Consider the following 13,660-nt stretch of genomic DNA (forward strand, 5'->3'; position numbering starts at 1 on the left):
CCCATCACGATGAGAGACGCAGCCCCAAAATCTGGGGTGGGGGGGGTGTCTTGGCTGCCTTTGGACCAACAGGACCTTCCTCCTCCTGGATGGCAACGCTTGGGAGAAGCCCCTCAGGATTGGTGCTGAGCCATCAACTGCCCTCCCATCCCAACATCCTCCATCCTTCCACAATCAATGATGTAGCCTCAAAATCTGGGGGTTCTGGCGGTCTTTGGACCACCAGGACCTTCCTCCTCCTCCTGGATAGTGATGTTAGTGCTCCCGGCCAGGCTCAGAGCAGTCAATCCTCCCCCTGCCCAGGTCCCTCCACCCCTTCCCAATTAGAGACACAGCCTCAAAATTGGGGGTCCCAGCTGCCTTTGGACCACCTGGATCTTCCTCCTCCTCCTCCTCCTCCTCCCAGGCAGCAACGTCAGCACTCCCTGCCATAGCCCAGGCTGGGAGGAGCCCCTTAGAGTGGGTGCTGAGCCAGGCTCAGCGCCACCAACTGTACCCCCAACTCCACCCAGCCCCCAAAATCAGGAGGTCCCGGGGTCCATCCTGCTGCGTGGGGCAGGGGCAAACAGCCCCCCACCCCCCACTCCACAGCAGCTTTGCAGCAAGAGAAAGTGGGGGTCCCCCCCCTCCTCAGCCACAGCAGGGAAACTGAGGCACAGCCACGGAGCGTAAACATCAGGTGCCAGGGAGACTGAAGCCACCACCAAATTAATCCGAAGAAGAAAGCGAGCGCCGAAGCCGAATACCAGCTGGCAAAAAGAAAAAATATTGATCACCAGACAAATTTAATGACTCACAGCTAATGAATTCCCCCTGCGGAAATGGGCCCGGAGGGGGGAGGCCGTCAGAGCAAATCCTGCCAGGGAATAGGGGGGGGTCCCTTTGCTGAGGGGTGCTGGTCTCACCCTGGAGGAGGATCCTGCCCATGGGGCCCTCGGTAGCTCCTTCCACCAGGGATAAATGCAGCACAGCACTCGGAGGAGCTTTGGGGGGGGCTGGCAGGCTCTTGGCACAAAATAGCCCCCCCAAAACCCCAAATGCAGCACAGGAGGGGCCTCGCAGAGAAGCCCCATCGTCCCCCCAAGTGCAACCCCCATCACAAACCCCACTGGGGAGCCGGGCGAGAGGGAGGGCTGTGCCTTCCTTGGGGGCTCAGGGCTCTCCCCAAGACAGGGACACGCTCCCATCACAGCCTCTGCTTCCATCTGGTGTCCCCAAGGCAGGGACACGCACCCACCGCAGCCCCTGGTGTTCCTGAGACAGCCGCTTAACGCTGATCCAAACCGTCAGGAGGAAGGAGAGGAGCAAAAGAGGAGCGCAACACCACTTATTAAGCTAAAAGCATTATCTAAGCGAGCTGGCAGGAGCGCGGTCCGCACGGACGCCTGCGTTATTAAAGTGCACTTTAAATCAACTGCGCTTTCTTCTGGGTTATTAAACAGGCAGTGCCGTGGGTGAAGGATTCCCGAGATCCAGGGGAGCCCCTGTCAGCACCGAGGGGATAAGGAGGGACCTGCAGGGAAAAAGGCAAGCGAGCAGCATCATTTCCCTCGGACAAGGATTCCCCGCCGAGGAAGCGGTGCTGAGTTACCGAGCTCCGTGGTCGGCAGCAAGGCGCTAAAGAGAAAACCTTCAGGCATCTTTCACTATAAAAAACAAATCTTTTATGTAAAAAATAAACCTAAACAAAACCCACAACCCCCGCTGCCATGCTCGTGACGATACAAAAGGCCGATTCCCCAGAACACGGTGAAAACAGAGTAGCTGGATCCAAATATATATATAAATCGTCAACTTAACGAGATTGGAAATAGCACCTTGCTGGCCCCCCCCGCCCTCCCCCAAAGGAGACAGCCCTGTGCCCCAAAACCAGCACTCACCCCCTGAGCCCCCCAACTCCCCCCAGAGCCCCCTGCCCGCTGGACTGGGAGGAATGGGGCAGTGCGGAAGCCTGTTCCTGGGGGGCAGCATCCACCCTGCCCCTGGGTGTCCCTGGAGGGCAGGAGGTGTTTAAGCCCCCCGAAAAAGCCCCCAGCGGTGAGGGGTCCGGTGACACCAAGTAGTGTTTCCCAGGGTGGGATGGGTGGAAGGGGTCTCTAAAATCCAATCTCAAATGTAGTAAGAGGAAAAAAAAAAACCAAAACCACTTTTCTGTCTGCACTGCAGGGTCAAGTAACAAAAAGAAACAAAAATAAGGGCGAGGGAAGAGAGGAGGAAAGAGCAGGAGCTGCGTCCTGAACCCCTTCCTCAGAGCCGGTGACGCTCCTCCCGCTGTCGGCCGCTCCGAGTCTTCCCCCGCCGGCACCGAGCAGCGAATTGGGGTGAAAACAGTCCCTGTGTTGCCCTGCACGCAGCAGCCCCGCAGCCCCCACGCTTCTCTCAGTCCTGTGTCATTGAACGGATGTCAGACGGAGCGGGCAAAGGCTCCGGTGTGTGCCGCGTGGCCGGTGCCGGTGAGGAGGCGAGCCAGGCGCGCTGGCACATCTGCGTGCGCAGGAGCCCAAGGGTGGGCTGGGTTCTTCCCCAGGAGCTGGGCAGGGAGAGGCGGAGGGGTGTGAGGGCAGGGGGTGCCTCTTCATTTGGCTGGTTTGGTGATGATGCGAGCAGAGAAGTCAAAGAGGTTCTTGTTGATTTTCCGGAGGGTGCTCACTTCCTCTTCCAGCTCGCTCACCTGGATCGTCAGGTGCTCCTGGTCACCCACCAGGTTCTGTGACAGAAAAATGTGATGGAAAAGCATCAGGAACCTGGATCTCAACTGTGGTAACTGCAGGCTGCCGCTCCCCTAAGAAAGCCCATTCCTCTTCTCCCTTCCTCCACCTCCTACCCAACCTGCAGCTCCTCCTGTCTGCACCGTCAACAAATTCCAGGGCTCCTTCCTCCCCATTCCCTACTTGAAAAGGGCCCCAGGAACCGGTTCAGCCGGAGAGAGGACCCTGTGCCAGAAGGACACGACCACATGACCCCCCTTTCCCAGCACAGCTCTCACCTTTTCCCTTGTGGAGTACATCTGCGAGTACATCTTCTCCGCCTTCTCCAGGTAGCTCTCCCCAGAGTCCTGCAGGGAGCAGACGGGAGACATGGAGACAGACAGTGAGCCCTCTCCCACTGCTTCTGGGCAGGACACCCGCCGGAGTAGCCAAAGAAACCCCCAAGCTCCAAGAGGCAAAGCAAAGACTCCAGCAGGATACGGCCATCCTTGCAGTGCAGGCAGAGCCCGGCTGGAGCTGCAGCCCCTTTCACAGAACCACAGAATGGTTTGGGTTGGAAAGGACCTCAAAGCCCATCCAGTTCCACCCCCTGCCATGGGCAGGGACACCTCCCACTGGATCAGGGGCTCCAAGCCCCATCCAACCTGGCCTGGAACCCCTCCAGGGATGGGGCAGCCAACCTGTTCCAGGGCCTCCCCACCCTCACAGCAAAACATTTCTCCCTAAGATGTCATCTCAATCTCCCCACTTTCAGCTGAAAACTGCTCCCCATCGCCCTATCCCTGCACTCTGTGATCAAAAGCCCCTCCCCAGCTTCCAGAAGGGAAGGTCCGCATGCGGGGTTGGGGTCCCTGAAGAGTCCTCTTGGGAATGCCTCATGCCGGTGTCCGCCCAGCTCCTCTCCTGGCACAGACAGAGCGTTTTGCCGGGCAGCAGGAAACGCTGGGCTCACCGTGGCACAGGCTGTGAGCAGAAGAACCTGACTGACATTGCCAAAGCAGCACTTGAGCGGTTCCTGCACGGCCGGCACGCCGTCCCCTCTGCCGCGCAGCAGGCAAACAGCCCCTCCTGGACCAGCTGCCACCTCTCCTACATGGAGCTCATCCATCAGCCGTGGCAGGGCTGCTGCTCGCCCGGAGACAGACACGGACAGAGGAGAGGGGCTCTGGGACTGCCTGCGGAGCAGCCGGGGCCGAAGGGGCTGTCACATCACTGGGATCAGTGACGGTGCTGCCAGAAATGAGGAACGGCAGCGGTGGGACGGCAGAGCCAACCTGCGCCACGGCACAAGGTTGGGAGGACAAATGACTGCAGCAGCCAGGATGGCAAGAGGAGTGCGAGGGAGGGGGAACCAGCATCGCCGCACTGGAGAATGGCGTTCACAGAGGGGGAACAGCCTCTGGCAGAAAGATGAAGATGCTGCCTGGGGGAGGCTCCGGATCAGCCTCCAGACCCCCCTACCACCATGACTGACCCTGGGGTGACTGCAAAGGGACCCCCCCCCTGCACCCCAGGCAGGACCCTGCTCTGCTTGGAGACCTTGAGTGCTCCTCTCCACTGACCTGAGAGGCCAGGGAAGAGCCTGCCTGCTCCCACTGCAAATCGCTGAATTGGGCAAATCCACCGCCTCCAAAAACAGCACTTGGAGAAGTACAGCAGCATGGGGAGAAGATCAGAACTGGCTGAGGAGCTGCTGCCAACAGCAGGCGATCAGCACCAAGTAGCCACCACTGCTGCTCCATCTGGAGGAGGAATTTTGCACCCTCTGGCACAGCCTCCCACCCCTGTCTGCCGTCTTCCCCCTCCCTTGGCCCAGTACCTGCTGGTGGAGCCCGAGGCGCAGCGTCACTCCTTCGCTCCCCTGCTCGTCGGTGCTCTCGGTGCCGTGGAGGTGTTTGCTGAATTTGGGGAGAGGCACGCTGGGTTTTCCATCCGGGTTGAACATGTTGGCTGGCGCCAGCACTATGAAGGCATTTGTAACCGGACCTGGGATGGGATAAGTGGAGGGGATAGGTCAGAATTCCCTGCTCCGGTGGGTTTGCCGCTTGCCTGGTGCTTTGGGCAGCCCGGAGGACAGAGCAGGCAGCTGCCAGGCCTCTTCCCTTCCTCTCCAGCACCTGAGAAGAGGCAGAGCCCCTCTCCCCATCCTCGGCAGTGGGGAGAAGGGATGCAGCTCCGCACTCCAGGCCAGGCAGGCAGCTCGGGGAGGAGCGGGACAGCCCGGCCGTCCTCCGCAGAGCCAGCCAGCCATCAGCGGCTGCCGCTCTCACAGCTGTCTCCTGCAATGATCTATCACACACTCTCATTTGGCAGAGCTAATGAGAGCTTTAATTACTGCCTTTACCCACCCAGGCTGCTGCTTTCTGTCAGCAAGCCACTCCGCCCCTCGTTCTGATCACCACCCGAACTCCCACCGCTGCCCCCCGCATCCCAAACATGTCAGACACAGCCCCTCAGAGCTCTGAGCCCCCTGTGCTGCCCGTAGAGCACCTCCAGCAGCCAGAGGGCTTCTGTGCGAGCAGAGCGGCTCAGTCACCTCTGATAAACCCCTGGCCATCCATCTTCCCCTGGCTGAACTCGACAGCGCAAAGGGAAAGGTTGACAGGATCCAGATGCACCTGAGCACACGCAGGCTGCTGCAGCACCCGCCCAGCGGGGCAGGATGAGGGAGGGAGCTCCGGGGGTGGCCCTGGAGGGGCTCAGAGCCACCTTAGGCTTTTGTCTGCAGAGGAGACAAACAAAACCACCTCTGATGCGAACAAGGGCTCCCTCGCCATCACCTCCCCTCCAGCTAGACAAGAGCCTGCTCCAAAACCTGACCCTCTCATGATCCAAGGCCGGATTCCACTGGCAAACCAAAGGCTCTGCCGAATACTCAGTCCAGAAGCTGTTCTGCCAGCAGTCCCAGGCTGGCTCTGAAGCTGCTCTTTGCCAACACTTCACTGTAACAAACCATTTGTTGTACTCTCCTTCCCTCCCTCCCTAAAGATGTTTACTGCTTCTTATGCAAACGTCCATTAGTGAGATCGCAGCTACTGGTTCACCAGCAACTGGAAGAGCAGTTTGGAAGAAGGAGATGAGAGAAGGGGAGAGGAGAACACCTCAAGAATCAGCCCACAGATCCCCAGACTCGGTCACCATCTGAGGCGCAGATCCCTCAGCCGCACTTGGGCCCCACTGTGGATGCAGGTCTCATCCGAGCCCAAGTCACCACAGATGCTCGGGCTCCAGGCAGTGAGTGAGGGCACAAGGACTGATCTCAGTTGGAGGAGAATACATAATCCAGCTTCCAAAACTGGCAGCTGCCAGCAGGATGGATTGGCTGGAGCCTCCCCAGGCTGGCCTTGCATGAACGAGTCTGTGCCACGTGGTGTTTGCAGAGAAAAGGACGGAAAGCAGCGTGACAGGACAGGAACCGAGGCCCAGAGGGATTTGGGGGCAGAGCTGGCAAGAGAATCAGGGAGCGCTGGCTCACTGCCTCATCCCAGAGCTCCCCAGCTTCCCCCCAGAGCAGTGCCAGCCGCGCTGGGTGACCGGGAGCCACTCTGCCTTGCCCGGCACAGTCACAGCTCATTACCCAACAGCAGCAGCCCAGTTCTCCTCAAGGTCCATGTGCCCTGCCCCTGTCTCCTGCTCCCATCAAGGACAAATAAACCTTGCTGGAAAATCCCCCTACATCCACTCTCTCTTCTCAAGCCTTGAGCCACGCTCCAACCCCCAGATCTATTTGCAGTATCGTCGTGCGGGGAGGGCAGTGGATGCTGCTTTGCCCCCAGCTCCTCGCTCTGCCCTGCGAGCAGACGGACCTCATTCTCACACCAGGCCGGAGGATGCTGTCACGTCCGCTGCAGCGGAAAAGCCTGTGTCATTCCTGCCTTGGGAATGGAAAGGCTCAGGGAATGCGGCGAAGGGGTGAGCAAGGAACAGACCTTGCTGGGAGGCTCACATCCCTGCTTGGTGAGAGAGGCCAAGGGGTGACAGTGACCTGCTGCAAACCGGCGCTGCAGGGAACTCGCTGCCCCACTAAGCCAGGCTGGAACGGCTGTCGAGGAGAGGTAGCGCTGGGACAGCAGAACGGCAGAGCCCTGGTGCAGGGAGGCTGCGCGGAGCCTGTGCTCTCCTGCGCAGAGACCCTGCCCTTACGGTACAGCTCCCTGGTGAGGGGCTCCACAGGATGGCTGCTCTTGATCCACACCGCAGCTCCCAGCTCACTCCTGGGCACGGATTAAGCACACAGCAGCAGCCCAGTAGTACCGGTGCCAGGGCTGCCAGGGAAGCCAAATTCCTGCCCGCAGGAAGAAACCAGCCAGGAGAGGCTGCAGAAAGCATCTGCACCTCATGGTCCTGGCAGCCAGCGGCAGTCAGCCCCTTCTGCCCCTGACAGGAAGAGCTTGTGTCTGTCTGCACCCCCCTGCAGCCGCAAGGAGGGTTTTAATGCCTGACTTGCAGGGAAAGCTCGCTTCCCCCTCCTCTGATGACTCACACAGCTCAGGTTTTGTTTGCTTTCACCCCTCTGGTGCGAGCAGAGCGAGGTTGGATGGGCACTGCAGTAGGTCCCCATTAGAGATGGGTCTTGGCAGCAGAAGGCTCTGCGGGCAGCAGCTTAACCACCTCTGTCCAGAGGCAGCGTCACAAAGGAACAGGGGCTGATTTTCACCACTGAAACTCTTCTCGGAGGGTTTGGGCAGCGCCTGGAGAGCAGCACTGCCAGCCCCAAAGTGAGAGAAGCATAAGAGATTGGAGACCACCACCATCGTATGAGAAACCCACTGTTGGCACAGCTCAAACACAACAGGAAGGCTACATCGTCCACTGCTCTGAGGGACCTAATTGGTGATCTGAGCCTGCAGAGGTTTGTTTGCGTGGTTTATAGGAGCCATTAGACTGAAATCCCAGACGACTGCTTATATCAGATTCACTTCAGGCCTAATGAGCTCAGGGTGCTCCTCGCTGGGGTCACAGAGCCAGTCTTGTCTCCAGACATATCCTCCTCCTCCTCCCACAGCCTCCCCAGGGGTCAGGGTGCGTGTAGGGCAACCACTCCCTTTGGAAAACAAGGAGGAAGATCCTGGATGTCCTCAGTGACAGGGTGAAATCCATGACTCACTCCCTGACAGCACACTGGAGGGTTGTTAACAAACATGGGCAAGGTCAAACCATTACTCCAGGCGGCTGAGGCGTCCCTCTAACACCTCTGCCCTGCCTGGAGGAGTGGAACAAGAGCTGAGAAATGCCAGGAGTGCCCAGGGTGGCTTCAGAGCAGCAGAAATGAGACAGCAGCAGCCTTTGGCAGCTGAGAAGGAAAAGATCCCAGAGATAAGGGCATGCCTACCTTTGTGATTCATCGTCTTCAGGCACTGCTTGCTCTGGATGTCCCACAGCCGGACGGTTTCGTCATGCGAGCCAGAGAGCAGCAAGCTGCCATCCGTGGAGACCGACAGACACGTCACCTGGTTCCTGGAATGGGGAAGAGGATGTTTAAACTTGGGATGACCCAAAGACTGCCAGAATTGACTGAAGTGGGCCAACACGGGCACGGAAGCATTTGGCAGGTACGTCTGGTTCCTCACCTGTGCCCTTTGAAGACCTTCCCGTTCTCTCGCTCTGTCTGGAAGGCCCGGTCTCTCTGGACCGGCTGCAGAAATGAAGGAAGGAAGGAAGGAAGAGAGAGGTTTAAATTCAAGAAGACAGACAGCAGCAGGTTCATCAGTATTGGGGACAGCGCAGACACAGGGGAACCCAGGCCCTCCCGTGCCCTGGCAGATCGTAGCAGGCAGGGAGGTGACAGCAGCTCAGGAGAAGCTCCGAGCAGATGTGCAGCCCCACGCACTCACCCAGGCACAGAGGTCAACCTGAAAGATGGATCCGTCCATGCCGCCGCAGAACATGTGGTACTCAGAGAGGTCGAGAGTCACAGCCATGATCCCCACATCGAAGAGGACGGAAAGCAGGAGGTCTCCAGATGAGATTTCCCAGAGCTGGAGGAACAGGGTACAGGAGAATTAGGGGATTAAATGTTAACGTCAGGATGGGAAGAAGACACTGCTGCTCATCAGCTCCCGCCCGGCGGGAAGCTAGCAGCACATACTGGCATTCCCTCCTTCCTGCGGATGGGGAAATCATGGCAGAACCCAGGATCAGTCTCTTGGCAACTATGAGACAAGATTTCCAGGCAGCTCCCCAATGGCCTTTTCACTCCCTCCTGTGCCTGTCCTGTCTCCCAGGCAGCCCCCAGCTTCGGGCTCCCTGCCCTTCCAGACCGAAGGACACCGGTGAGGGGAATCGGAAAGGCTGACCCAAATATTCCCCAGGAAAAGAAGGACTGCAATGCCTGCAGAGGCCCAGCCTGAGGGCAGGAATGGCGAAACTGTTGGTGTTGGGCAAGGCGAAGCCCATTAGGTCTGGCAGCTCTGAGTCATCACAGAGACGGCCAAGAAATTCAGCTACTGCAGCCCTCACCGACAGCTTTGCTGCAGCCCAGGAGAAACTCTGCTTTAACCCCCTGGTGAGACCAAGCCGGCCTTACCTTTGCTGTCTGGTCAAGGGAGGCGGTGGCAGCTCGTGCCAAGGGCCCTCCAAAGCCGCAGTACAAATCTGTGATGGGGAGACTGTGTCGGGACCACACGTGGCGAGGGTCGGGGATCTGGGAGGGCTCTGCCTGCAACACGCTGTAGGGAGAATAGAGAGGCAGGCTAGCACAGCAGAGCAAAGCTGGGGATGCCAGAGCAAAGCAGCTGCAAAAAGAACTGGCCAAGGCTCTGCTTCCTCTGAGATGGCTCTCCTGGCTGCAAGGACCAAGCAGGACACAGAGCAGCGGCCACGGTGGTACTGAGGATGAGAGCCACCGCTGAGCTCCCGATCCCAAGGGACAGAGACCTCAGCAGCCATTACACACTACCTTTTAGGTTGGAAAAGACCTTTAAGATCAAGTCCAGCCATAAACCTCACGCTGGCAAGTCTACCACTCAACCATGTCCCTAAGCACCACACTCAAACAGCTTTGAAATATCTCCAGGGACAGCGACTCAACTGCTTCCCTGGGCAGCCTCTCCTAGCGCTCGACAACCCTTTCCATGAAGAAAGATTTCCTAATATCCAATCTAAACCACCCCAGGAGCTAAGGACTACATGAGGTCACAACCATGAGCAGGGAAAGGGCAGAATCCACTCCGTGTCAAGCAGGGAGAAGACCAAAGAGCCATATGCCACAGCTTGGAAAACTCAGATGAGATGCTCAGAAAAGCCTCTCTGGCAGCAAGGATAACGGGAATGGAACAGCCGCCTAAGGAGGGCGCAGACCCCTCACCAGCAGGCTTTACCAATGGCTTAGACACGTGGGCTTAGGCAGAGCTGATTCTGCCTCCGGGAAGCGGTGGCTGATCTCTTGTTCTAATATTCCTCGTCCAGATGCTCCCTGTGCCCTGCAGGAATTGCCAAGAGCTCACCAGGGGCTGCCGTTACCTGTAAAGGTTCCACACCAGGGCCAGGCAGTCTTTTGCCCCCGAGAGAAAGTGGCTGCTGTCATCTGTAAAGCACAGACACGTGAGGTCCTGGTAGTGTCGGTTCAGGATGGCCAGGAGGTTCCCGTTGGAGACCTAGAGGGAAAGAACGGGAGAGTATTAAGGAAGGAGCACTGAGATGCCCTGGAAGAACAGAGCGCCCTGCCCTCAGCAGGTGAGGGTGCAGCAGCGCCTGCAGCTCCATCCCTGGTGTTGCTGTGCCAGGCATGAGCAGAGTCCCTTCGGAACAGGGTGGTGAACAGAGGCGGCAAGCAGAGCAAAAAAGGAAAGGTTGTGTCGACCACCTGAGCCCACTGGCTCCTCGCTCATGGCAACCGGCACAGCCTCCTTACCTCCCACAGGTAGATGCTCTCAGCAACTCCCGCCAGGATGTAGAGCCCGTTGGGAGAAGCCGTCAGGCAGGTCACCGGCCCAGGGCATATGATCTTCTGCTGGAGCTGATCCTGAGGGCCAAACAAACACATGGACACTTCAGTGTGGGCTGGGGGATGAAGGGGAGAGAACTGCTTGCATAGAGAAGTCATGTCTGTCCCTTCCCTGGAGGTGTTCAAGGCCAGTTTGGACGGGGCTTGGAGCAATCAGATCCAGTGGGAGATGCCTCTGCCCACGGCAAGGGGTTGGAACAGGCTGGGCTTTGAGGTCCCTTCAAGCCCAAACCATTCCACGATTCCATGAAACAAGACCCTGGTTCAGTTCTGATCAGCCTGAGGCAGCTGAGGGAGCACCCAGCACCCTGCAGCTGCCAGCATTTGAGCCACATCTGCTCTGCCACGGTTCAGAGATTCACTGCCGGAGAGGAAAATCATGGAGAAGCACAGCCCATGCGTGCAGATCACATGGAATTACTGTGTTCTGTTGCAGTTCCTTCATGATTAGCCCTGCAGGGAAAAGGGAAATTCCCTTTCTGCTTTCCCCAAGCCTCGAGCTCCGGCCAGGGGCAGCAGGAGAGGTACCAGAAGGCAATGGATCTGGGGGCAGTTCTGATCCACAACTTGGGAATTCAGCAGAAAACAGCCTCGGGTTACAGAAAAATAAGATGGATTGATAAAAAAATAAATAAGAAAAGAAGATGCGAGCTTCCAGCCTGGGAGAACAGCTCAAAAAATCAGATCCTGAGCTGTGGGAGTGAAGGGGCTGTATGTGCTGAAACCTCCAGAGCAGCTTCCTGAAGGAAAAGGGCAAGGAATGGAGAAGCGAGGGCTGTGTTTGCTGCTGCCCTGCCTTGCCCTGGTTTGAAGGGAAGCAGGACGCAGGCAGAAGGAGGAGGGGATACAGCTGCATAGGGAGCTGCCACGGTCCTTTCCAGCCTTAAAAAGAGGCTGGAAAGAGCCCACAGTCCGTTCCTCCCGTAGGAAACGCCTTTCACGGCAGCAGCCGGGATCTCTGGGATGGGAGCGATGACCCCAGAGGGTGGGCAGGGGGCCGCAGGCAGAGCCCCCCTGGGAGATGGGGGGCTCAAGCGTGTCACTGAGGGGGTCTCTGCAGAGAGAGGGGAGTCGGGCACCTGCCCAGAACGATGGGGGTTGTTATGGAAGGAGGAGGCCATGGCAGAAGGGGGTGTCCACGTGGAGAGAGAGGCTCTTGGGGGGGCGTCTGGCCACAGAGAGAGAGGATCTGGCCATGGAGAGGAGGCTGCGTGGAGAGAGGAGAGGGGATGTGCAGAAAGAAGGGAGGATCTGTATGGAGAGAAGGGCCTTAGCAGGGGTCTGGCCATAGAGAGTGGGGGGGCTGCGTGGAGAAAAGGGGTCTGTATGGAAAGAGGAGGGGGTTTGTGTGGACAGAGGGGCCCTGGAGGTGTAAAGGGGGGGGTCTGGGTGGAGAGAGAGACCCTGGCCATGGAGGGGATGGGCGAGAGGGGGGCGTCTGGCCATAGAGAAGGGCTCTGGAGGGGTCTGGCCATAGAAGGAGGAGGGATGTCCGTATGGAGAGATGGGCCCTGGGGTGCATGTCTGGCCATAAAAGAGTGTGTGTGTGTGGGGCTCTATGTGGAAAGAAGGGAGGTTCTGTATGGAGAGAGGGGCTCTGGCCATAGATGGGGGGGCTCCTGACCATGGAGGCGGGGGGGCAATGTCTGTCCACACAGGGGAGGTGGGTGTCTGGTCATACAGAGGGGCCCTGTGGGGGCATTCTGGCCATGGAGGAGGGGGTCTGGGTGAAGAGAGGGGCTCTGGAGGGGGTCTGTATGGAAAGAAGAGTGTGTTTGTGTGAACAGACGGGACCTGGGCAGGGGTCTGGGTGGAGAAACATGGGGGTCTGGCCATAGAAGGGGGCCCTGAAGGGGTTTGGCCAGAAAAGGGGGTCTCCATAGAGAAGGGGGGGGCGTCCCTGGCCACAGAGAAGAGGGGGTGGGGTGCCCCTGGCCACAGAGAAGAGGGGGTGGGGGGTCCCTGGCCACAGAGAAGAGGGGGTGGGGGGTCCCTGGCCACAGAGAAGGGGGGGGGGTCCCTGGCCACAGAGAAGGGGGGGGGGTCCCTGGCCACAGAGAAGGGGGCTCTCCCCTAAAGGGGGCCCCGGGGGGCAGTGTCTCTAGGGAAAGAGAAGCCCCCCCTCCCCACGGACAGAGTGTCCCCGAGGAGGGGTCCCTCGGCCGCGGCGCCGCCCGCACCTTCCTCTGCAGCTCCCAGACGTTGATGTAGCTCTTCCCGAGCTGCGCCCCCAGCAGGTGCTCGCCGCCCAGCAGCGCTAGCCCTCGCGGGCCGCTGTTGCCGCCGCGGTAGCCGGGCAGGGCTGCCCCAGAGTGCAGCTCCCACACAGAGCAGTTACACAGCGGCCCGGCGGCATCCGACACCAGCGCCACCTCCATGGGCGCCGCCATCTTCGCGGTCCGCCAGGGCCAGAGAGAGAGCGGCGTCCGCCTAGAGCGCCGCCTCCCGCCTAGAGCGCCGCCTTCCCTTAGAACGTGCCCGCCTGGTCGCAGCCAATCAACGGCGGCGCAGCCCTGCCGGGACGCGGCTCTGCGCCTGCGCCGTTAGGGGGTCGCGGGGGGTGGGGGGAGTGGCGCCGCACGCGGAAGGAAGCTCAGCAGGGTCCGCCCCATCGCGGATCGGGATGGGAGGCCGCGGGCTGCGAGTGGGCGACTCAGAGAGACGGGGTACCTTCTGGGTACCCCGTAATCCGCCTGGGCACCCCATAGCTTCCGGGGCGCTCCACGTGCACCCCGTAGCCCCTCTGGGCACCCCACAGCCCCATGTGCACCCCATAACCCCATGTGCACCCCATACCCTCCATGTGCACCCCACATGAGGGTATGGAGCCCTAGAGGGACCCACTGGGCACCCCATAGCCCTATGGACACCCCATGGACACCCCCAGCTCTATATGTACCCCATAACCTATAGGGACCCCTGGGCACCCTACAGTGCTATTAACACCCCCCCCCCCCCCCCCCCAGGTCTACAAGCACCCCACAATCCTATAGGGACCCCTGGGCAC

At 59.4% G+C, this 13,660-nt stretch overlaps 1 protein-coding gene across 1 annotated transcript; it reads right to left on the reverse strand.

Moving 5' to 3' along the window:
* Positions 1–1,917: 1,917 nt before the first annotated feature.
* Positions 1,918–13,092, reverse strand: WDR18 (WD repeat domain 18). Its single transcript, XM_054050542.1, has 10 exons — positions 12,834–13,092; positions 10,561–10,671; positions 10,170–10,303; positions 9,235–9,376; positions 8,543–8,686; positions 8,279–8,343; positions 8,041–8,165; positions 4,528–4,694; positions 2,987–3,055; positions 1,918–2,707 (listed from the first exon to the last, which is right to left on the reverse strand). The coding sequence occupies exons 1-10, from the start codon at positions 13,041–13,043 to the stop codon at positions 2,576–2,578; spliced, it is 1,299 nt and encodes a 432-aa protein (XP_053906517.1). The 5' UTR covers positions 13,044–13,092; the 3' UTR covers positions 1,918–2,575.
* Between the last annotated feature and the right edge of the window lie 568 nt (positions 13,093–13,660).

This window comes from Cuculus canorus, chromosome 27 (assembly GCF_017976375.1).
Source record: "Cuculus canorus isolate bCucCan1 chromosome 27, bCucCan1.pri, whole genome shotgun sequence".
NCBI classification, from domain to species: domain Eukaryota; kingdom Metazoa; phylum Chordata; class Aves; order Cuculiformes; family Cuculidae; genus Cuculus; species Cuculus canorus.

Bases quoted from the DNA above. Each gene is read 5' to 3' on its own strand.
- WDR18 (XM_054050542.1), bottom strand. From the start codon at position 13,043: ATGGCGGCGCCCATGGAGGTGGCGCTGGTGTCGGATGCCGCCGGGCCG. The intron at 8,687-9,234 runs GTAAGGCCGGCT...CTGTTCCTCCAG, and splicing joins CCCTTGACCAGACAGCAAAG to CTCTGGGAAATCTCATCTGG. The intron at 4,695-8,040 runs GTAGGCATGCCC...ATCCCATCCCAG, and splicing joins GAAGACGATGAATCACAAAG to GTCCGGTTACAAATGCCTTC.